The sequence below is a fragment of the Podarcis raffonei genome, chromosome 7 (genome assembly GCF_027172205.1).
Source record: "Podarcis raffonei isolate rPodRaf1 chromosome 7, rPodRaf1.pri, whole genome shotgun sequence".
NCBI classification, from domain to species: domain Eukaryota; kingdom Metazoa; phylum Chordata; class Lepidosauria; order Squamata; family Lacertidae; genus Podarcis; species Podarcis raffonei.
Genome location: NC_070608.1, coordinates 65529465 through 65553593, shown reverse-complemented (window position 1 = coordinate 65553593; position 24129 = coordinate 65529465). Strand labels below are relative to the sequence as shown.

The 24129-nt window shown below is 43.6% G+C and overlaps 1 protein-coding gene across 3 annotated transcripts in view; it reads right to left on the bottom strand.

Moving 5' to 3' along the window:
- The window catches only part of SLC22A23 (solute carrier family 22 member 23), a 93319-nt gene that overhangs the window by 54930 nt on the left and 14260 nt on the right, over positions 1–24129 (bottom strand). For all 3 annotated transcript variants that reach the window (XM_053397009.1, XM_053397010.1, XM_053397011.1), the window contains 2 exons: positions 14871–14974; positions 11850–12004 (listed from right to left, as the gene is read on the bottom strand). In XM_053397009.1, the coding sequence (XP_053252984.1) occupies positions 11850–12004; positions 14871–14974 (259 nt within the window). The remainder of the gene's footprint in view (positions 1–11849; positions 12005–14870; positions 14975–24129) is intronic.

Sequence of the window (24129 nt, the reverse complement as noted above, 5' to 3'; positions counted from 1 at the left end):
ATATACAATCAAATTTCAGCACAAATTGAAAACCAGCAGAAATCCTGACTTGTTTGCTCAAAATACAGAGACGGTCTTGGAGTGGATAGATCTATGTTTTTATATGCTTTAGAAATGCTCACTCGATTAAATGGAAAGGGGGCTGTGTGTTGTTGTTAAACAGTTACAGTCAACTAGACCAACTACTCAGATACAAGTTTTCAAATAAGCTTTGTAGTGCAAACATAGCACAAAGCCTTTCTTTCTTCATGCAGTTTTGAAGAACGGTCCTGTTAGTTTCCCAGTGAAACCATTCATTTGTGAGACCATTCATTTTGAAAGACAGAAAATTTTCTTCTTTTTAAAAAATGCTATATTGATTTTAAAAATGAAACAAAACAGTCAACAAAAACAATCCAAAATTGATACATATTACAAAAAAAATTTAGATTCGTACATAACTAATTCCAACATGACTTCCAATCACTCCATTGTTGTTCCTAAATTACATTTTCGACTACACACTTTACTTTATCTCTCCTAAGTTGTTTTCAATTGGCATGTCATTACCAATAGATCTCTTTTCTTAACAAAAATAGAACGTTAATTTTCTAAAAAAATATATTGCTATACAACCAGTCTGAACTTTTTATTAAGAAAGCCAAATTACTAAAATCTTACAATAAATAAATAAATAAATCTGCAACCTGTTAACTTTTCTATTTTCTGTCTCCAATTGAGTGAGCATTAGAAGCAACTAAGGCTGCTATGCACACTAAGCTTTGAGTAAACCCTACTGAACTCAGCAGGACTTACTTCCAATTACATAGGAATATGAGAGCACTGCACAATCCTTTGAAAGCAATGGAATCAGTTACTAATGTCTAATGCAAGTTTGATTTCTTTCAATAGGACTTAGCAACAGCTCACTTTTACTGGAATGAGACCTCTGTGTTTAAATGTATTATTTCATAAATTTAAATATGGATTATACATTTTCAATGACATTATGTTCTGTAACTATAAAACCTACGAATTTTCAGATATATCTCCAAGCTGACCCATAGTAAGTAGAATACACATCTGCTAAACGTTATTGAAATGACCTTTGTTCTGGGCCAGCTAAGCTTGAGTTGGAAGAGAGACTGGATCACTGAGATTTGCCAAAACCACCAACTTCCAGTATGTTCACATCACTGCTTGTTTCCCTTTCCCAATAAACTGTGTCAAGGTAAAGGTAAAGGTACCCCTGACCATTAGGTCCAGTCGTGGCCGACTCTGGGGTTGCGGCGCTCATCTCACTTTATTGGCCGAGGGAGCCGGCGTACAGCTTCCGGGTCAATTGGCCAGCATGACTAAGCCACTTCTGGTGAACCAGAGCAGCGCACGGAAACGGTGTTTACCTTCCCGCCGGAGTGGTACCTACTTATCTACTTGCACTCTGACGTGCTTTTGAAGACTGAACAACAGGAGCTCACCCCATTGCGGGGATTCGAACCACCGACCTTCTGATCGGCAAGTGCTAGGCTCTGTGGTTTAACCCACAGCGCCACCCGTGTCCCTAATAAACTGTGTAGGCAGGTATAAATGTGAATGAATTTGCCTTTTGTATGCCATCCCCACAATCATAGAATTGTAGAGTATTGTAGAGTTAGAAGAGGCTCTGAGGATCATCTAGTCTAATCCCCTGCAATGTAGGAATCTCAACTTGATCACACATGACAGATGGCCATTCAACATCTGCTTAAAAACCTCTGAGGAAGGAGAGTCCATAACCTCTCATGAGAGTCTGTTCTGCTGTCAAACAGCTCCTACTGTCAAAAAGTTCTTTCTGGTGTTGAATTGGAACCGATTTTCTTGTAACTCGAATCCATTGGTTCTGGTCCTAGCCTCTGGAGCAGGAGAAAACAAGCTTGCCCCATCCTCCAGGTGACAGCCCTTTGGATATCTGAAGATGGCTCTCCTCTCAGTCTCCTCTTTACCAGGCTAAACACACGCAATTCCCTTAACCGTTTCTCATTAGGCTTGGATTACTACTTCAATTGCCCTAACTTTTCACAGCATGATCACATTTCACAGCTAGGGAAACCTGGGTTAAGAAAGGTTAGTCACACCCGTCTTGAATTTCTTCAGCCGTCAATCAGCTCAGCACTTCTGGGAATAAAGGAGCTGTGAGCTCATCCAAGGTAATAAGAGATCATCAACAGTGTATGATATACAAACTAGTCTCATATTTCAGATATCTTAGAAAATATGTCCTGTTACTTTCGGTCAACATTATCAAGGTCCTCTCACTGTCCTCAGCCAGAAGACCTATGAAGACATGACCTACACTGCTAAGGGAGAACTGGAACTTTTGTATGGCACACCGTAACAGGATTTCTTGTGTCACATACACAAGGTTATTTCTCTTTAGAACAGATTAGTTGCAAACCAAAAAAGGCGACAGCTGTAAGCAACTTAGGAAAATAGGAAGCTACTTTTTGGATGTAAGGAATTGTTATCAAACAAAACTGAGCACTTCACCAAACTATAATATCCAGTTTGTATGTGTGTGTCTCTGTGTGTAGCATAGATATGTCCAAAGAGAAGGGAAAGGCAACAAGCAGAGAGAACATAAAATCAACTAGGGAAAAACACAAGTCTTTTATGAATGCACTGGAATAGCACAATGATATTTTAGTCTTCAAAGGAAGGGTTCTGAATGCTCCACTTGGGAAATCCCCAATTGCCATTAGAAAAAAAAAGGATTTTAGATCTGAAAACTGCTTGAAAAAGAGCCTTGGGATCTCAGAGCCACAGCTAGCTGTTCAGCTTCCTCCTGAGCCCAGTGTTCACCCAGGAGGCCGGTGCACCTTGCAGCTGAACCTCTACCTTGGAGCCCAAACTGTCTTTGTGTTTCTAAACAGAAACTTCTACTGATTCACCAGTAAATATCTTCTCTGTGCACAGTCCCAACTGCTAGCACTTGACGTCTAAGTATTATATCTCAACCCCCAGCCTCTGAGTTAGAAGATTTCCCATGCCAAAGTCTGACATGCCTTTGTCAAAAACATAACGCTTACAGAGTAGAAAATTGCAACGAGTGCATAAGAATCCAATGAAAAGTTGATCAATTGAAATGATAAAAAGCAGCAATGTTTTAAATTTGCAGTGCAGCAAGTTCAGAGAGACAAATGGCCACTACATGAAACCTCCCAGCTATCCCTGGATCCCATGTAACAAATACCCAGTGTTACATTTTCCGTTATCTTTATTTTTATATTTCCATTATCAAAACAGCACTTCCAGCAGTTTTTTTGAATTATGCAAACAGTAAGAGTGTTTCCATGGAGCACTGGCACAGGGATGAGATAATAAGAAGGACATTTTACTAGTGAACTAGCCCTATTACTAGTGCTATTATTATTATTATTTCCCACCATTTCTCTGAGGAGCTTAAGGTGGCATACACAACTCTCCCCCTCTCCAAAAAGTGAGTTACAGTTTTTCTGTGATTATTTTGAGCAGCTTTATATATCTATAATCTTCTGGTCTACAGCCCATATGCATGTTCATTTCCAAATGGCTTCGGTGATGGGTTAAAGTAGTTAAGTAACTGGCCATTCAAATAAAGACGAGTGGAAGATTCACATAGATCAGGCAAAACTGAGTAACAGCAATTTGACTCTAGATCTGTGCAGGAACTCACAAGAAGCAAACAAATTTGAAAAACAAAACACTGACAATTTTATTTAAGGTATTCATATTCCCCCCTCTTAATCACACTGATTAACAGGCAGCTAATGATATAAACATCTCAGTAAGACAGTTTAGCATGGCAGCTGTTAAAGAAGACATCAAATGACAACAGGGGGGGAAACAGTCGCAGTGTTATACCTGCTAGCCTATGCACACACACTTCTTGGGAATAAGCCCTATGGAATCTAGTCAGATGTACTTCTGAGTAAACACACATAGGGCAGACTTGTGTGTTGCATTAGACACTGACAAAAGCTGCTTGCAGACACTTTATGGCTCTTCAGGAAACATCTTTACAAAACGGCTACAGGAAAACTTTGACAAAAGATTCAAGTGAGATGATCTAGTGTGTCCTGTGGCATTAGGAATTTATGTACCTTCCTCAGTTCCAAGATCCTAATCTTGGTAACTGACAGGATATTCAGGATGGAAACAAGACTTCCCTTTGAATCTACTGCTTCCTTTGGAAAGAGGCTGTAGCCACAGATATGTAGGAGTTATGACTATGCTGCTAATTTATATTCTGTAACATACAGGGAATGTCATCTTTGCGGTTTCAAAAGTTACTCCTTCTGCACCTAGTTTCTTGTAAAGAATACTGCTGGGGCTATGAGGGGGGAAAATACCTAATACATCTATTGGATTTCTAGATTTGTTCAGATATATATTTTCCAGATAGCTATCATTATGATTTTGACAGGGGACCTGGGGAGGGAGTTCCCCAAAAACCTTTTGGCACCACAAAGAAGCAGTCAATAATTAAAAACTAATAAATAATAAATAAAACAACAAATTTTGGAGTGGTGGGCACAGAAAATCTTTGGGTGGGAGGCTATGGTCCATGGGCTGAAGTTTAGCCACTCCTGATATAGAATGAGGATCAGGATTGGTTCATTTATCTCTGTCAATGGAGCTGCATGCTGAGCTTGTTCTTCCTGCTTTTTGCTATTTCTGACCAAGAGGCAAACTTCCTAAATGGGGACAGACTCTGCCTCTTCTGTACTCTACCCTGGTGATTGTGTGTGTGTGGGGGAGAAATCAATTCAGTTCACATCTAACAGCAAACCTACCTAATTTTCACTTCTCAAAACAATGCAAGAAACTGAAAACACAGCCATCCTTTGAAATTCACAGTTCTCTGGATTTTGTAACGCAGTTCTCCATCTGAAGAGTATTCATTAAAATGCATTGTATTAGGGAAAACGGTTTGCAAAAAAATGTGTTTATATTAGGAGAAAATCACACTAAAATGTTGATGAATTTTGCTGGTGATTTTTTTCTTAAAAGAAAATTGCAAATTGTGGCAGAAATGTGGAGAACTTAATTTAAGGTTGGAAAGATGTGAAACTGAGAGAACTAAAAGTGATGGATCTGTCCCTACCTCAGCACAACCTGCCTTGATGAGGTATAGAGATGAAATTAGTTCATGCTTCCCAAAGCAAACACTGATATGCTTTGAAATTTGCATTGCTCTGAATTTTGCAATACAGTTCAACAACAACGCATACAGAAATGTGCACATTGGTGAAAATAGCATACAAAACTGTATTATATTAAGAAAAATTAAGTCCACATCAAAATGTGTACAAATGTTTGGGCAGGCATTTTTTTAGTGGGTTGAATCGAACATTAAGATTAGAAAACTGAGCGAAACCAAATCTGACAGATTAATTCATTGCTACCCAAGCTACCATCTGCTGAGCAGACATCCTGGCAGGAGGGTCTGCCTGCTAGCAGCTATGCCAAATCTAGGAATTATGTTTGGTAAAGTACCTCATCAAGCAAGATTAGGGCAAAAAGCAAAGTGAATTAGACGTTTGTCAACTGTCCTTTGGTGGGTTTCTTCTCCTTCTTCTTTTTCACGTAAGCCTTTGTAAGAGCATAAGAATAGTCTTCTTGAGATGGCTTATTCATCGGCTGTGACCCTATCTGGGACCTACTCACAATAATTCATGTTCTGGTTTCATCTAGATTAGACTACTGCAACATGTTCTACACAGGACTGCTTTTCAAGGTGGTTTGAAAGCTTCAACTGCTGCAGGTTGTGGCAGCCCTGTTGCTCATGGAGGGCAACTGATTAGAACATACAACAACTATTTTGTACTGGCAGCAATGGCTACTATCACAATTCTGGTAAAGTAAAGGTAAAGGGACCCCTGACCATTAGGTCCAGTCATGGCTGACTCTGGGGTTGCGGTGCTCATCTCGCTTTATTGGCCGAGGGAACCGGCGTACAGCTTCCGGGTCATGTGGCCAGCATGACTAAGCCACTTCTGGCGAACCAGAGCAGTGCATGGAAATGCTGTTTACCTTCCCGCCAGAGCGGTACCTATTTGTCTACTTGCATTTTGACATTCTTTCGAACTGTTAGGCTGGCAGGAGCAGGGACCGAGCAACGGGAGCTCACCCCGTCACGGGGATTTGAACCGCCGACCTTCTGATTGGCAAGTCCCAGGCTCTGTAAAGCACCTTTAAAGTCCTTAAATCAGCCTCCCCCAAACTGGTGCGATGCGTATTTTGAGACTACAGCTCCCATCAAAACACTAGAACTCATGGGTGTCCAATGAAGCTGAATGTTGGAAGATGCAGGAGAGATCAAAGAAAGTGCAGCTTCATTAAACTATGGAGTTCACTCCCACAGGAGGCAGTGATGGCCACCAACCTAGATGGCTTGAAAAAAGAATTAGACCAATTCATGGAGGAGGGCTATCAAAGGCTACAAGCCATGATGGTTATGCTCTGCCTCCACAGTTGGAGGCAGTGAAGAAGAAGAAGAAGAAGAAGAAGAAGAAGAAGAAGAAGAAGAAGAAGAAGAGGAGGAGGAGGAGGAGGAGGAGGAGTCTGGATTTGATATCCCGCTTTATCACTACCCTAAGGAGTCTCAAAGCGGCTAACATTCTCCTTTCCCTTCCTCCCCCACAACAAACTGTGAGGTGAGTGGGGCTGAGAGACTTCAGAGAAGTGTCACTAGCCCAAGGTCACCCAGCAGTTGCATGTGGAGGAGCGGGGACGCGAACCCAGTTCACCAGATTATGAGTCTACCGCTCTTAACCACTACACCACATTGGCTCACATGGCTCTCAGTGATGCTTCTTAATGCCAGTTTGCTGGAAGGCACAGGTGGGGAGGGTGTTCTTGCACTTAAGTCATGCTTGCAGGTTTCCCACAAGCATCTGGTTGGCTACTATGAGAACACAATGATGGATTAGATGGATCACTGGTGTGATCTAGCACACTCTTATGCTCTTTGTCCTTGCTGGCTAGGATTGAATCATAGAATCATAGAGTTGGAATAGACCACAAGGGCCATCGAGTCCATCCCCCTGCCAAGCAGGAAACACCATCAGAGCACTCCTGACATATGGTTGTCAAGCCTCTGCTTAAAGACCTCCAAAGAAGGAGACTCCACCACACTCCTTGGCAGCAAATTCCACTGTCGAACAGCTCTTACTGTCAGGAAGTTCTTCCTAATGTTTAGGTGGAATCTTCTTTCCTGCAGTTTGGATCCATTGCTCCGTGTCCGCTTCTCTGGAGCAGCAGAAAACAACCTTTCTCCCTCCTCTATGTGACATCCTTTTATATATTTGAACATGGCTATCATATCACCCCTTAGCCTCCTCTTCTCCAGGCTAAACATGCCCAGCTCCCTTAGCCGTTCCTCATAAGGCATCGTTTCCAGGCCTTTGACCATTTTGGTTGCCCTCCTCTGGACACGTTCCAGTTTGTCAGTGTCCTTCTTGAACTGTGGTGCCCAGAACTGGACACAGTACTCCAGGTGAGGTCTGACCAGAGCAGAATACAGTGGCACTATTACTTCCCTTGATCTAGATGCTATACTCCTATTGATGCAGCCCAGAATTGCATTGGCTTTTTTAGCTGCCGCGTCACACTGTTGGCTCATGTCAAGTTTGTGGTCAACCAAGACTCCTAGATCCTTTTCACTGGGGGGAGTCCTGAAGGGCACCAGGCTGGGGAAAACTGCTCTAAATAGTTTGAGGCCAGGTTACCTTCAGGATCACCTATACCTACACAAACCTTCTCAAGACCTGAGACTGGACCAACATTGAGATCCACCAGAAGGGTTGGCACATGAGGCCAATGGTGCTGCCGGGTTTGTGGGGGCTTCAGGCAAGATGCTCTCCAGGACACTCTCTGTACCATTTTCTTCCCTCCCTTACACTAGCCTGGTTGTTTGCTCCTCCGTCCTCCCATTTATCATCTTAGTGGCAGGAAGGGAATAAAAGGGTCCCTTCTTTCACTGTGTGGGGAGTGGGGGAGGAGAGAGAATGCGAGAGAGACAAGGGACCTATCCCTTCCTTGCTCACTGGCTGTTCGATAAGAATGGCTCCCTTTTTTATTTCTCTTCCCAACCCGCCACCAGTGAAAGAAAAAGGGACCCATTCCTCTATCCCCTTCTTACCAAGCAGAGAGACGTGAATGAAACGTCCCTTTCTCACTCTTTTTCTGTATTTCTTTTAGAGGTGGTTGGGTGCTCTAGAGCCAGCATGCATGACCACTTCACATCGGAAAGCGACCTCTTCCATTCCCTTCTCAGACAGCTGCTTCCACCTGCCTATTCTCTCCTCCATCCCCATTTCTCTCTCTCTCTCTTCCTGCTCCCTCTCTCCCCCCCCCCCTTTACCAGGTAAGCAGCATCACAACTTCTCTTTTCAACACTGTATAGATCAAGAGGGAGGCTACTAGAAGCAGGGCCCAAACAGCTGCGCCTGCCGTCTTCAGTTCTCAGAGTATCTTTGGACCCACTCTGGGGAATTTAAGTTTTCTTACTTTTTTTAGAGGGGTGTGTGTGTTACTGTCTGGAGCTCTGCTCCAACCACAGCAGAGTGCCTTTGTTTTCCTCCTCCTGCAGCAGCAAGAGAGACTCAGCAGATGGCAGAGATCAATTGTACAAACTGAACAAGCCTGAAAACCTTGACCTTGGCCCCAGATAGCACTGTATCCCCTGTGTTTATTCTATTCCGGCTAAAGGTCCGTGAGGTTCGGTGGCTGTGGGGGAGAGGAGAGAAACGTACAGTTCTTTTCCCAACCTAATACACACATTCTTCAAAGAGAGGCTGTTTCTGGACAGATAACTCCTACTAGCGCTATTAAAACCACTGCTTCCCACACCATCATTGATACTGTGTTCTGTTGCCCCTACCACCCTGGTATGTTCATAGCTACTATGAGTGGGAAAGGTGAAGGTCCAATTCAATTGAGCAGACATAGGTGGGGGGAGGAACTGAGCAATCCTTTAAAGTCAATTATATAAAGCACACATGCATTTAAACATGATTACCCAACACTACCCATGAAATGTAAAAAGAAAGAAAACAGTCTCTGATTCTCTCCCACCCCCCAGTGGATGACCCCACAACCCACTAGGTCCCCCCCAGGTTCATCCTCTCCCCATTGTGCACTCCCCCCCCCTCCCGGCTCATCCTCTCCTGACTCTGCCAGCCCATGACAGTTGCTCTACTAAAACTATTTGCTTTTCGGGGGGGGCTTCCTGCATCTTCCCCTGCCCCCTGCACACACAGACCATGGTGGTAGCAGGGAGACCTGTGGCAGCCCCCCTCCCCATCTTCGAACTCAGTCAGAGCTCTACTCAGCAGACTGTTTATCATAATGTGAAAACCTCTGTTTCAATTGCAGCAGAGGTTACTTTGTCGTCGCATTTTTCCTTCGCCGCATTTTAAAGTAGCCCGACAGCATTTTCAATAGACACGGCGACTTAATTCTCTACTACAACAAGATTATTTTCAGAGGCCAGCCACCTACGCTTCCTAATTTTGCAAGATGATTTTTAGCTCGACCATCCATGAAATTGCTGAACATGCTGCAACTGTGTGCAGATCTGTGCCACTGCGTATATGCTTTTGTGCTCTAAGGTTAAGGTCGTCATAGAGGTGGACCACAGCATTTTAACGAGGTAGGTGTTAAAAATGACAAGAGCATCTACCTGAAAAATGGAAAATTATTTCCACTTGCATAGATTTATACACTTCACCATTTCGCTAAGAACTATTGCTGTCCTTAGGTGATCCTGTTGGAAGTTTTAAAAAACAAGAAAGAAGAAGGGAGAGAGAACCTTCCTTGTCTTCCAAGAAGAAAATATGACACATTAGCCATTAGGTAATGAGCAAAAAGGCATCTGCCCATGCTTAGATACACTCTTCACAATTAGTTCTTCCACTGGCTGAGCCTTGACTCAAGGGCTCCCATAGTCAGAGGATGCTTGCTTGTCAGATTTAAGGCTGATTTGACAGTTCTAACTCCCTGGTGCTCACTAATTGGGCCTTGACTCTTCTCGAACGGAGTATCTTTACAAAGGATTCTCAATCCTGTTCTTTATGATGGCAGTAAAGATTAAGATTTTCTTTCTGAAAGCATTAGCCATCATCAAATGTTATTGTCTCCAATCACATGACTATTGGGCATCAATGTTTGTACGGTATACTGCATGCCATTTGAGTGACAGTAAGCAAAAGCCTATAAGAGTCTACTCAGAAGAACGCTACATTGAATTCAGTGGCACTGACAGGTAAGTGAATGTAGAGCAAAAATGCAGTCACAGCAACAATGCATGTTGATGTTAAGAGATACAAATTGAGACTTGATGTTCATAAGCGTTCAAAGGAAGTGGAGAGAATCTAAATGCGAACAAAAAACCTGTCAAACAAAAAAACTCTCTGCTGATTTTCTGAATGGGTTTGCCATGTGATTAAGGGACTGCCACTGAAGAAACAAAAGGCTCAAAATATGGATCCTACCAATTAGTCCATGAGATTTCAGTTTCAATTTCTCTTGAGTGGAGATTATAGGTCTTAAGCTTATAAAATAGTCAGATTCACCAAAATGGTGAAAGAAATTGAAATGCTACAGTGTCAGGTGATTAAATATAAAAGATAATATAATTTCACAATTGCATTTTGTATCAGCACTGTAAATTAACGGCATTATTCTTGTTTGGTGGAATATTTCTTCCCCATCCCTTTCTATTCAACTTGGTAAGCTCAATACATTAGATCTCTGGATAAATGCTATAATGCATTGAGCATGGTGTAATATTGTTTCTGCAAGCTGCCTTGAGGGCTTTTATGATGGAAAAGCAGTGTATGCATATTTAAACAGACAAGCAAATATCCCATACTTTATTGACATTGGCTTGGTTCCAAAGATGCCCTTCCACTAGCAGAAAGCCTCCTCCACTTACAAGAGTGATTTCTAACCAAGCGAAAGAGTGTTGCATTCTGGTTGTTTTTTTAATGTGTCTGTACTAGAGGAGGGGTAAGGGAGCTCACAAGCCTGGGGCTTGTTCAGGTAATGCTAAACCACAGTTTAGTGTTACATCCAAATGAAGCAAATCACCCATTTCCTGCAACAACATGTAAAACTGTATTAAGGATGATGGTTTACCATGCAGGGTAAAATAATATTGACAACTGCATGCTAATAATTGCATAATCCTGCACTCTGCTGATACTGAGGCTTTCTTTTTCAACTCGGGGCCTCCTGGAGATAAGGATAAAGAAACAGTACTAAATTATTACCAGAAACTCCTTATAATGAACCAATGCATCAACACACAGCTTTCACTTTAATTGAGGTCTCACTGATCTCAGCCATTTAAAAACAAAACAACATTAGCAAATTCATGGAAAATGTCTCTCTCAATGTATATCAGTTTCTGAGAAGTCAAAGAAAGCCTTCATGATTAGATACAGGGTACCATAGATGATTGAATGCTGGAAACAAATAATTATGCCATTATCTGTGAACTTCCAGAGGCACCTGACCGGCCATAAGTGGATACACACTGTTGGCCTGGATGGACCTTTGGAGTGATCCAGCAGAGTTCTGCTGATCTTCTTATAGAGGGGTACAGATTTCAGTAAGAAAGCACTGCATTACTACTGCTTCTGTCTTGATACTGTGGCTACGCACTAGATGCAAGGCATTCTGTCTAGTTTCCCCAACAACACGACACAAGAAAACACATACTGAATTAACATTTCATCTCTCTTTTTTCTGCATAATGTTGAAACACAGTCTGCAACAAATTCTGGCATACGGAAGAAGATACGTTTCTTAAGGTAGGCAGGATGCATTACAGAAGCAATACTTACTCAGTGCGTACAACGAAAGGATTATTCCAGCCAGGCAAAACCCTTCGAAAAACCTGAGTGTGCTGAACATGGTCACATTCACGGAGAGGGCCACAGATAGTCCAAATATCAAAATGAATAGAACAGAGAAGAGCAGCACTGGCCGACGACCAACCCTACAGAAATAAAAAGAGGAACAAGGCCAAATGTATTTCAAATTCCACACTCCATTTTTCAAATGAGAGTTCTGCACTGGATGCAACATTCCTCATCCCCCTATAACTTTGATTCTTAAATTTCTCTATGGAGATACTTAAGGAGGAATATCACACAGTAGGTCTGTAAGCAATATGTCTTGCATTTTGAAATAATATGCCTATGTTTTTAGAACAGCAGGCTCCACTCAGGTGTTCTTAGGGAGCGGGGGGCTACAACCAGGGTGCCCATCTCCAAATGCCACCTACTCCTCTCAGATGGCCTAATACCGTTCATGTTTCTTCATGGGTTAAAGGGTGAATAGAAAGGAGACGTGAAGTTCGTTGTAGAATGGGCACCCAGAGAAGAGTCTCCAATAACAATATTGATGAGTCATAAGGCTCATATGGGAGCAGCTGATCCTTCAGAAACCTTGGTGCCAAGCTGAATACGGCTTTGCCAGCTCCTTGAATTGTCTCCATAAACAAAGCCAGTTTCTTATAAGTCAGGGGCAGGGGGCCTGTGACAATCTACCAGTGTTCCCCAAACTTGGGTCTCCAGCTGTTTTCGGACTACAATTCCCATCATCCCTGACCACAGCTCTTGGTGGCTAGGGATGATGGGATTTGATGTCCAAAAACAGCTGGAGACCCAAGTTTGGCAAACACGGATCTATATGTTATTGGACTACAATTCCCACCAAACATAATCATTGGCTATACAATGTACTGGCTGCACTGATGGGAGTTGCAGTCCAACAACACAGAGAGCCTCAGGTCCCCCACTCCTGTCACGAGGCATCAGGATCTGCTTTCCAGTGGGGGGGTGGGGACAAAGACCCACTGGGTGTGTCGGAAAGCTCTCTAGAGTTCTTTTTTAATTTCTTATATTTCAATCCTGACTGTAGACTCAGTAGTTTCATCAATATTTGGTTTTGAAGGGTGGTTTGGGGGCGAGAATAAAAGCATACCCTTTTTCATTCACAAACATTTTGCTGTCCTAGCAAAATGCACAGCACCCAGTGGCAGAGGAAGAGGAGTTAGGGGGGAGCGCACCGCCCTCGGCAGCGCGATCCCAGTGGGGTGCCATCACGGCTGCCCCCTGCCTCCGCTGGGCGCCACGCCATGCCCCCAGGACGCGTGCCAGCCCCACTCCCATCTGCTCTCCGCCCCCTGGTGCCGGAGCATTAAGCTCCGCCACTGACAGCACCTACTTAAAGTTGAATTTCTTGAAATTGCTATTACTTCACATTGATACCTTTCAAATGGCCAAAGATACACACTGGAGCTGTTCTTTTCAAGACATCTCGGAATAAAGATCTCTCACAACACACACAATTGTTCTAGTGCCATTCACGTCTTGCGCACCAGTTCTCAGTCCACAAAGCAAATAGATGCAGCTAAAAGGAAACACCCCTTGAAATCAAAAACCCTACACAGAAAGCCTTCAAAGTATGTATATAACGTGTCTTATTCCTTAAGGATCCTGCTGTGTGGATGACTATTTCAAACCAGCAACGCAGAAGCAGGTGGAGATGCTATCTATGACCGCTGTGCCATAGATTGCAGCCATTATCCAGATGAGATCAAAGTCCTAACAGCTAATACAGCCTCAAGTAGCGAACATGTTTAATAAAGCATAGTCTTGGTTTCTGCTGGTTGCCAAGCAACAGGAAGATGGTCTAGCAGGGGTCTAACAAGGGATTTCTTAGTTTGGTCTATTTACATGTATGTAAGACCATTTGGAGAAATATTTTCCACCGTAGCTTTTTTTGTTTTATTTGTTTGTTTGAAGACCAAGAGAGGTATTTTTTCTGACTGCAGCATAGATTCAGTGTTTTGCATCTCCTCTCACCCACTGCCTCACTCTTTTTGTTCTCCATGGAACTAGACCTGCTAGGAAGATTCTCAGCTGTATCAACAAGTTGCAAGAAAAACTATGCGCTCACTTCCAATATGCAATGTATTTAGGAAGGCTTTTTTATTTAAATAAAGTTCAGGCCATTCAGTAGTGCCAGAGGTTGTTAGCCTTTCATTTTACTGATCATGAAACATGCCTGACTATGTAGGTCCATGTGGGTCATCAGTTTCCATGTGCATCACTTGCAGAATCAGGTACTGGAGGCACATATCTGATGCTCATCAGAGAGTGGGAATTCTATATGGAACACACATCTCCATCTGCATACTTGCATAACTGGTCATGTAAAAATACTTTGTTTTGAAGCACAATTAAATTTGGATTGGGATGCAAGAAGGAAGAGCTCCTTTTGCAAAACACAAGAATTTCCAAAAATAAAAATCCAATTATTTTTTTTCTATTCAGATTTGTATATAATTTGTACATCAGCGTTCTCTTCTCTTACATGACTGGGCAGGAATAAATTTATGTGTCTCTGGAGGAATTACATCTTTGTACTGGGGAAATACTGCGTATCATTTCAGATTAGGTAGCACTTTTGTTTTCCTTCCTCTCTCCATCTTCTTCCCTTTTTTTAAAAAAAAACGTTGTTACATAGTGACCGAAAGCTGGTCCAGGCACCTCTGCAAGGCTACCCCAGTTTAATAAAATTGGGCTGCCAGCCAGCTTTAGAGCAAGTACATCAGGTTAAGCCACCCATGTTATCTCAAGCACCTTCTTTAAAAATTTAAAATGACTTCATTTTCCACAACAACAATATCCATCAACAGCAAGTCAGTTGTGAAATGCGCTGCACTTGTGACACACGCATTGAAGTGGAATGCCAAGGAAGAGGTAATAGCATTCAAGGGGGAGAGAAAAGCAGTTTCATAATGCTTTAGAGAGACATATTTATCGCTTTTAATCTCCGTGTGAATTTGCACTTACCAGTCAGCTATACATCCTGTTATTAGGTAGCCAAAGATTAATCCTACGAGCAGGGAGAATTTTGCGATGTGGACTTTCCAGGCAGAATCACAAACAAGATCCCACTGGAAAAGAAGAAGAAAACAAGATGCATTTAAAATGTGCACTCATACACCTGAACAGAATTACTTATAGCATGGGTAGCTGGTGAGCTACCCATCAGAGGAGGGCAAAACACTCATCATCCCTGATGGCTGGATATGATGAAGCTTGGAGCCCCACAACATCTGGAGAGCAAGCTTTTAAAGCACCTTTCCAGAGTATTTTTCATACGTAGCTGTGAATACCAGATTATATACCAGGGCTTGGTCACCTGTAATCATCTGTTCAGAAAAGCTGGGTTTACTTAAGTTCTGGAAAGTTTGCATGCACTTACTATCATAAGCTGTTCCAATAAAATGCCTTCTGCAATAGGTATCAGTGGCTACTTTTAATCTAGCAGTTAACAAAATGAATTCTGCCCTAAAATTGAAGCTAGGGCTGTGAACTAATTCATGATTTTCAAACCCAATTTAACTCCCGCCTCCCTCCTAAGCAGGGTGGATGTGATTTAAATCAAATCGATTTAAATCACAATATAAATCATGATTTAAATCACTAGTCAGTAAGACTTGATTTAAATCTTTTTTTCTTTCTTTTTTACAGAAAGACTCATTCTTGCTGGTATAATCTTAATATTTACAACCAGATAAAGATTTTATTTTTGGCATAATAAATTTTCAGAGTTGTTTTTACAATTATATCAAAAATTACTGGTTTGGTTATACTATTAGAAATACATAGACTGATAATTATGAAATTATTGTGAGGTTTAATAAGTTAACTGTTTATATTTGGACATCTTTTCTGCTATAGTTTATTGGAAGGAGAAAAATAATCATTTCCTTAATAACAACTTAAACAATTTATTAACTAAAACATTAACATTATAGCATATGTATTCATGTTTGTTAACTGATGTGGTTAAACAATTTTTTTAAAAAAAACCAAACACCTTAGACTGAGCTTTAGCACACATGAAAAACTTAAACAAATCCTTATTTCCTGATGACTAGCCTTTGGACTATAATGTACCTTTATTTTTTTGTTAGAGTGTTTATTAATTTTCCAATAAAAACATCCAATTAGCATATCAAATCATAATCCAATTAAAAAAATCAAATTGTCTTCCCAATTTAATTCTAATTTTTGCGACTTCCCACGGTCTGAATGTCAAAACAACTCCAGGTCTCAGTCCTGCCTCTCACTATAATGTAACTTATATAGAAAACTATCTTTAGAAAGATTTTTCCTCCAAAAGAATTTTATTTTTAAAATCCAATTATTAAAAAACAACACCCTGATTTAAATTTTAAAAAATTGATTTTTTATCCACCCTGCTCTTATGCAAGCTTTGTTTTATCAAAAGAAGAGACCTGCTGGTTTAGGTCAAAGGCTAACTACCGTATTTTTTTGCACCATAACACTCACTTTTTTCCTCCTAGAAAGTAGGGGGAAATGTCTTTGCGTGTTATGGAGCAAATGCCTATGGGTGGCGGGGGGGGGGATCTGCTGCAGTCGTGAGCAGAGGATCCATGGTTCCCCTTCCTTCCCTCCTCCGTGGTTCACTTTGAAACAGCAAAGCGGGAGAAGAGCCGCTGAGTGGGGAGGAGAGAGGGACAGAGAGCCTGCTTCTTTAAAGGAGCAAAGCGGGAGAGGAGAGGAGCCGCTTACACGAGTGTAAGCGGCTCCTGTCCGGTTGGTTCCTTTAAAGCAAGCAGGCTCTCTGTCCCTCTCTCCTCCCCACTCAGCTCGCTAAATAGCAGCAAAGTTTTTCAGATCGCTAAGCCTGCTTGCTTTAAAGGAGCAAAGTGGGAGAGGAGAGGAGCCTTCTCCCCTTATACCCCTCTTCTTCATTATTAGCAGCATCCTTCTCCACACACCCCATGCGTGCTCCTTGTCCCTTGAGTGCTTTTCCTTCCCTCCCCACTTAAAACGTGGTTACAAAGCACAGATCCACATGGATCCTCAGGATTTTTGCACTGGGTCACCCCAAATTCACCGTCAGATCACATAGCATGTCCATGGCTACATCTTGCACACACAAAAAAATCACGCACCCACTGTTGCCTCGGGCCACAGTGGTGCAAAAACGTGGTTACAAAGCACGGATCCACATGGATCCTCAGGATTTTTGAATTGGGCTACTCCAAACTCACTGTCAGATCACATGTCTGTGGCCACAGCATGAACCACAAAAATCATACACCCACTATTTTGTTTAGAATATTTTTTTCTTGTTTTCCTCCTCTAAAAACTATGTGCGTGTTATGGTCGGGTGCGTGTTATAGAGCAAAAAATACGGTAATTATTGTTGTTCTTGTTGTTGTCATCATTATTTAAATAAATTGTATACTTTTCTCACAGTGGCTGGTCAGATGCTATTGGAAGCCCATAAGCAGAACTTGAGCACAAGAGTGCTGTCCCCACCTCTAATTTGCAACAAGTGCTTCTGAAGACCAGTGGCTGAGCTTCATGTGCCGGCACCGGGTGGGGCACAGAGAAGGCGGGGGCAGGGCTGGCATGGGGCACCACCCGCAGGAGGGTGGCGTGCATCCTGGGGAGCAGCCGTGATGGCAACCCACCAGGACCGCGCTGCTGGGGGCAGTGCACTCCCCCTGCACTCCTCTTCCACCGCCAGTGCTGAAGACAAACCACCATGGAAAACCATGGTGCTGTCTGAGGGGCCATTGCTTTACATGCAGATTCGATCCACAACACCTTCAGTTCAAAGGTTCTCAGGTAGTTGGGTTGGGGAAGACCTCTCATTGAAACCCAGGAGGTCTGCTCCAGGTTGGAATAGCAGGAGACATATTGGAAGACAGACGGACTCATAGCTTGATTCAGTATAAAGGCAGCTTCTTAAGTTCTTATATAAATAACACTTTTTTATAGATCCTGCTAAAAAGCATAATCACCAGAGCATCACACTTTCTGAGAAAGGTTTTGGACAGATGACGCAGGATAGGAAAACTCGGCTGAGATTCAGCCTCATCATCCAAACCTGCTCAACAAGCTATTTTAAGGGTTTTTTGTTGTTGTTGTTTGTTTTTGCAAGAGTGGGAATGAACGGGATACGGCACCAGGGTGTCTGTTCCTCTGCTGCCTTCAAACAGCTGAGATAACGTTTTCCCAGGCCTAAATGTTAGCTGGAAGGCATGTGGAACACATAGTTGCTGTATCACAAGGCACAGTGGCTAAACCACATTAACAGGATTTCCCTGGGTTTCTCCACAAAAGCTCTTCTCATGACAGAAGAACAGCCTGACCACAGTTTTCTGCATGAGGAGGTCTGCAAATGACAAGAGATTCTGAACTCCGTGCATACAGTCAAACTACATGAAAAAGATGGGGGAACCTGATGTGGCCTCCCCAGATATAGTTTTCAGAACCTGAGCTGGAAGATCAAAGGAGGACTACGTATATAACCTCAGAGGTAGTCAGAGGTAGATCTGAGTTGCTAGGTAGCTACTTATGAAAAAAGCTTCAGCATGATTCATGCATGATTATATGAGGCATATTTAGCCCGATTCACATAGGAAATCTCTGAACAAGACATTACATAGAAAGAAGACATCAGGTACCTGTAGAACAGGGGTAGGCAACCTAAGGCCCAGGGGCCGGATGCGGCCCAATCGCTTTCTCAATGTGGCCCGCAGATGGTCTGGGAATCAGCGTGTTTTTACATGAGTAGAATGTGTCCTTTTATTTAAAATGCATCTCTGAGTTATTTGTAGGAATTCGTTCATATATTTTTTTCAAAATATAGTCCAGCCCACCACATGGTCTGAGGGAGGGTGCACTGGCCCACGACTGAAAAAGTTTGCAGACTCCTGCTATAGAAGCTACAGCATTCTGGCTACTGCTGCAGCATTCTGCTACTAAGGACATTTCCAAGCATGGGGGCTATACCTTGCTTTTTTTTCTGAGAGAGCATTACTTCTGACATTTGTTACTTTCCTAGCTCATACTTGCCTCGGTAATGAACTGGAGGAGAGCCAATAAACTGAAGCTCAATCTAAAAAGGACCTGAGACACTGTGAGTGGGTGGCTCCCTAGACAGGATGGGTGGTTGGTTGCCTGCCTCTTGATGGCATTATGCTCCCTCTGAAGGAGCGGGTGCACAGCCTGGGGGGTACTTGTGGCCTCGGTGGTGTGGAGTGCCTTCCATCAGCTTCCCAGCTGATGTGCCCCTATCTGGACAGGGATAGCTCAACTTCTGCCATCTATGCTCTGGTAACCTCCAAGTTACATTGCTGCAATGCGTTATACATGGGGCTGCCTCTGAAAAAGGTTCAGAAACTCCAGCCGTTGTAGAGGGAAAGTAGGTGGCAGAAAGAGAGGAAGGAAGGAAGAAAATGGGGTGCCTAACCCTGTTCTGGCTCCTGCTACACCCCACCACTAAGCATGCACCCTCTGACAGATTACAGTGCCCCCGCCAAGCAAATGTTACCCTCCAAAGAGAAAAAAGCTTCCCATGCCTGCCTTAGCTCATCAGGGTGTTGGCTGGCACTCAGCAAAAAGTAGGTTGCAAAAGATCGCTTCCTATGTTGGCTGCTCCTGCCACCATTAATGCCCTTTCTGGAACTGTCAGCAGCTGCCTCCAGGTAAATGGCTTTCCCCAAGGTGGCTATTAAAAAATGTCTGAATTGAATGCTAGCAAAGCAGCCAGGGGAGACCGTGCAGACAGAGCATCTAACGCCTCCTAGTTCTGTACACAATTAACACAAACCAAATTCCCAAACTCGCCAGCCTGTACCCTGAAAGGGAACCCCTTAACGAAGCCTTGCATGTGTCATGGGACCTGTTAGCTTCCGCCCTTAACAGAGGGCGCAATATCACATTCATTCCCTCAAAAACAGCCAGGTGCCATTCCCATCACGACATAGCACAGTTGCTCATTTCCCTCTAGGCTACTCCACTGAATAATATTTTGAAATGCAAAGCTATGCAGCAGAGCTTTCTTTCTTTCCTTCTTTGTGTGGTTTTATTTCAAGGAAACAGATTCATGGCCACATGCTGTCCTACATTCAATATTTTCCAATCACGTACCACTATGTACATAGCAGCACACAGGACAAAAGCTTAGTTTCAATGAGAAATATTTTCACTCTCTGCTGTTGCTTCTTTGTTGTGTCTGTGGGTTCTGCCTCTGAATGAAGCTTAATTGCATGTCCCCGCTGGGAAGTCCATCTGAAGCAGGACTCGCTAGTCTGGGGATTACTAGGCACATTGGTCCAAATCTCTCAGGTTCCATTTTGAAATTCCAACTTTGAGTTTATAAGCAGCTCATTCCTAAGGTCCTACTGCTATATTTTTTCTCATCCACCCCAAGTGGCTGTGCTTATTCAGAAGCTCCCTCTGTTCCAATCATAACCCCTCCAAACTCATGGAGCTGAGTAGGCTATTCCAAAAGCGTTCCTATCTCACCTTTGAAACTTGAAGGCTTCTCAAAATGTCCTGCCAACAACACCCACATAGACCTGCAATCAGTCAGCCCAGGGAGAACATGATCTGAGCTATGATGCAACCATAAACAAGGCTTTCTTCTTTCTACGCTAGCCTTTGCCAGTCTGGTGATCTCTGGCTGCCTTGGACTGTGAAAGACCTATTGCACCCATAGCAAGACTGCCTTGTGCAAAGTTGGATTTAAGTTGAATGTTAGTTCCTGGAATATCAGAACACACTTACTAGTAGCAGTAAACTCCACTGAACATAATGAGACATATTTCCAAGAAAAGGTGATTTGACTGTAAATCTAATTAAGTTAGAATAGAGATTCAGCTATCACAGAACAATATAAAAAGGCATTTTTATATTGCTTGGGAGGAGAAAGCTGTAAAAATTCCCCCCCACCACCTTTTAAGAAAACCCTCCCAGATATTTTAAAATAATATTTATTTGTTTGACATTGTTACTTGTGGGTTGTATGTGGGTTTTTTTTATATAAAAAAAAGGCACAGTGGAAATTCAAGTCATTTGCCATCTCAATTTACTTGTTTATTTGCCACAGCAGAGAAATGTGCAGACTAATTTAATGAGATAACCTGCCCCTTTGGCATTCTGTCAGCCCTAATAATATTACTTCTTGTTACAGTTCATAACATTGTAACCGATGGAATTCCCCCCTGGCCACAAAGTTTCAGCAATTTAAATGCCACACAGCCAATCTACAGCAGATTTTGAGTCTCTCTCCTGTGGACATAGGGGTGGGGGTGGGGAAGGATACACAACACAGCCTTAGCAAAGCTGCCAGCCCCACCAATTTGTGTACTCCAGTAGTAGGCAAAGTCACACTTTTCCCAGCTCCAATGTGGGCTTTACTCCTTGCATTTGGCAATATAAGGAAGAATAAATTCCAGAAACATGGTTAACCCCAGCCTTTTCACCAGAGGCAAAAAGGCTGAAGCTGATCTGGCATCCCCATAGCTGACTAGCCCGCTCTGGCAGTAGCGGCACACCTCCAGGTTGGTGTCAGGTATCCTAAGTATGTCAACCACCCTAATATGATCAAAGGTGGCACCATTCTAAGCAACATGGTGCCACCTTAAAGGAAGGGCAGAGTTCAGACTGGCAGGCTCTCCTTTGTGTTTCAAGAAAATCTCTAACTGGGACATATGACAAAAAGACATATGGTCGGAATCCAAGAACATTGTGCCTCTGAGCAGCTCTGGAGTCTTCAATGAGGCGAGGTGAAGCAATTTGCCTCAGGCGCATAGCTGTCAACTGTCCCTTATTTGGCGGGAAACTCCCTTATCCCAGCACCGTGTCCCGCTGCTGTCCCTTATTGATAATGTCCCTTAAATTTCCCGGGTTTCAAAGGAAGCAGCTCCTCTCCCTCCCTGCCAGCCAGGGAGGAGGGAAGCTCCGACTGTGTTGCTTGGCTCCCCGGCCTGCCCCCCTCCGGTCTCCTTTCACCAGCCTTGGCCCCCAGGAGCCCCTCCCTGCTGGGACTGGCAGGAGCCTCGGGCCCTTCCGCTGCCATCCTCCTCACGGCCGCTGAACTGAGCGTCTCTGCCTGGGGCCTCCCCTCTGCCCGTCACCACCACCGCCGCTCCCGCTAGGCCGTACTGCGGCTGCGCCACCGAAGGACCCGGATGAGATGGGCAGCCTGACGCGGCCTATGAATTGCTGAGGAGCCTTGAGAGGAGAACGAGGGCAACCATAGAGAAAGCAGTTCAGAGAGAGAAGGTGGAGGTGCAGGCAGGTGCTCCAAGGGCTAACCATAGGGGGGAAAGCAGAGGAAGGACTGCAAGCGCTTCTCCCTTAGATTTGTAGTGGTAGACTAGCATAGATGGTCTGATCTGCGGGTTTACTTCGGGCGCTATTCCACCCCCCCTCTTCCTCCCGCCCCGCTTGATGGAACTGAGAGCTGCAGATGGAGCACGAGAGAAAAGAACTGCAGCAGTATCTTCGTAGCTTGGACTTGGTTTTGCGCGAAAAGTAGCTGCTGCTTGTAGTTATTTAATTGCAGTGTTTCATCAGCTGGTGTCTTGAGCAGCAACCTCTGGAAACGAAGGGCTAAAAACCGGTGCTGCTCTCCCAAATTATCTGGTCCCTTTTAACTTCGTATTTCAGCTGGTTGAATAAAATCCCTTATTTTGGCTGCTGATATCTTATTTTTGAGGCTGCTGGTCCCTTATTTTCAAATTTGTAAGTTGACAGCTATGCTCAGGCGGCAGATCCAACTGCCTCCTCATCCCAGCCACTGTTCCACTGCCAGCCACACTGCGGCTTTGCCCGCACCACTGGCATTGCTGTCACATGGCCCATTCCCTTCCCACTCATGCTGTACCCTTGCTGCTGCATCGTGGCAACAGTGTGAGTGCAATTGCAGACAATAGTGCAGTCGGGGGGGGGCATGGCAGCGTAGGTGCAGGAGGGCCCCATATTTATAAGTGGGAGGCAGCAAAATGTCCTGGGGCACCCCTGATGGAGCGCAGCTTTGGAGCACCAGAACTGAGCTGGTCTTACAGCCCTTCCACATCAAAATCCATTCACGATAATCCCAAATCATCCAGCCTCCATCCAGACAAGTAAAGAGGCATTAGAGTTCAAAGACACATCCCAGCCAGGCAAAAACCACTCAGAAGTGTGATGTAAAATGTCAATGAGGGCTGTGGCCTGCAGAGAGTGGGTCTATCCTAAGGAGAGTCCTGAGGCCCAGACAGAGAGGATAAAGTTTCCCTACACTGCCTTAACAGTTTAGACGTCTGTGTTCAGTGTTCCTCAGCACGCACTCTTCCTCAAGAACACAATAAGTGCCCTACTAGATCAGATCAAGGTACACCTCATCCAACATATCCTCCTTTGAGAGAAAGGTGGAATGCAATGTAATGTAACTAATAGAGGGAGCGGGTGGCGCTGTGTTCTAAACCACATGCGATGCGGTGAGCTCCCATTGCTCTGTCCCAATTCCTGCTAACCTAGCAGTTCGAAAGCATGCCAGTGCAAGTAGCATGCTGTGGCAGGAAGGTAAATGGCGTTTCCATGCTCTCTGGTTTCCATCACAGTGCCCCATTGTACCAGAAGTGGTTTAGTCATGCTGGCCACATGACCCAGAAAGCTGTCTGTGGACAAACGCTGGCTCCCTCGTCCTGAAACAAGATGAGCGCCACAAACCCATAGTCGCCTTTGACTGGACTTAACCATCCAGGGGTCCTTTACTTTTTACCTTTACCTTACCTAATGTAACTAATAAATGAACAACCTTTATAAGAATCCTAGCAATCAGCAAGTCATTGGCTGCCTACTAGAAATGACCCTGTGATCCACCATCGGGTGGCAAGCAGCCTCTCCTCCATAGGAACAAGTTTTTATCAGTTTTCTCCCAGCCCTTCTCTTAGTTCCCAACTGCATATAGCAAGGCTCACTGCAGATATATTTTGGAAATCAGAAAACTAACAAGTTTAATTAACCATGCAGTTTCGCGCAGGGGGGGAAAGGAAGGAACAATTTTGTGTGCAGCAGAGAACAATTGTGCCAAGGACGGAACACATAATGGAGTGAAGCAAGCAAACAAAAGAGGGGGGAAAGTCCTTCCAGTCATTTTTTAAAAAAATAAGTATAATTGTCTCCATTCTCTTCCTGGCAGGCCTCCAGCTCCAGTAACACAATATCCTATCCCTACACAATGGAGTGGGGGAAGGCTTAATGTTTGAAGTGGCAGATAAAACACCAC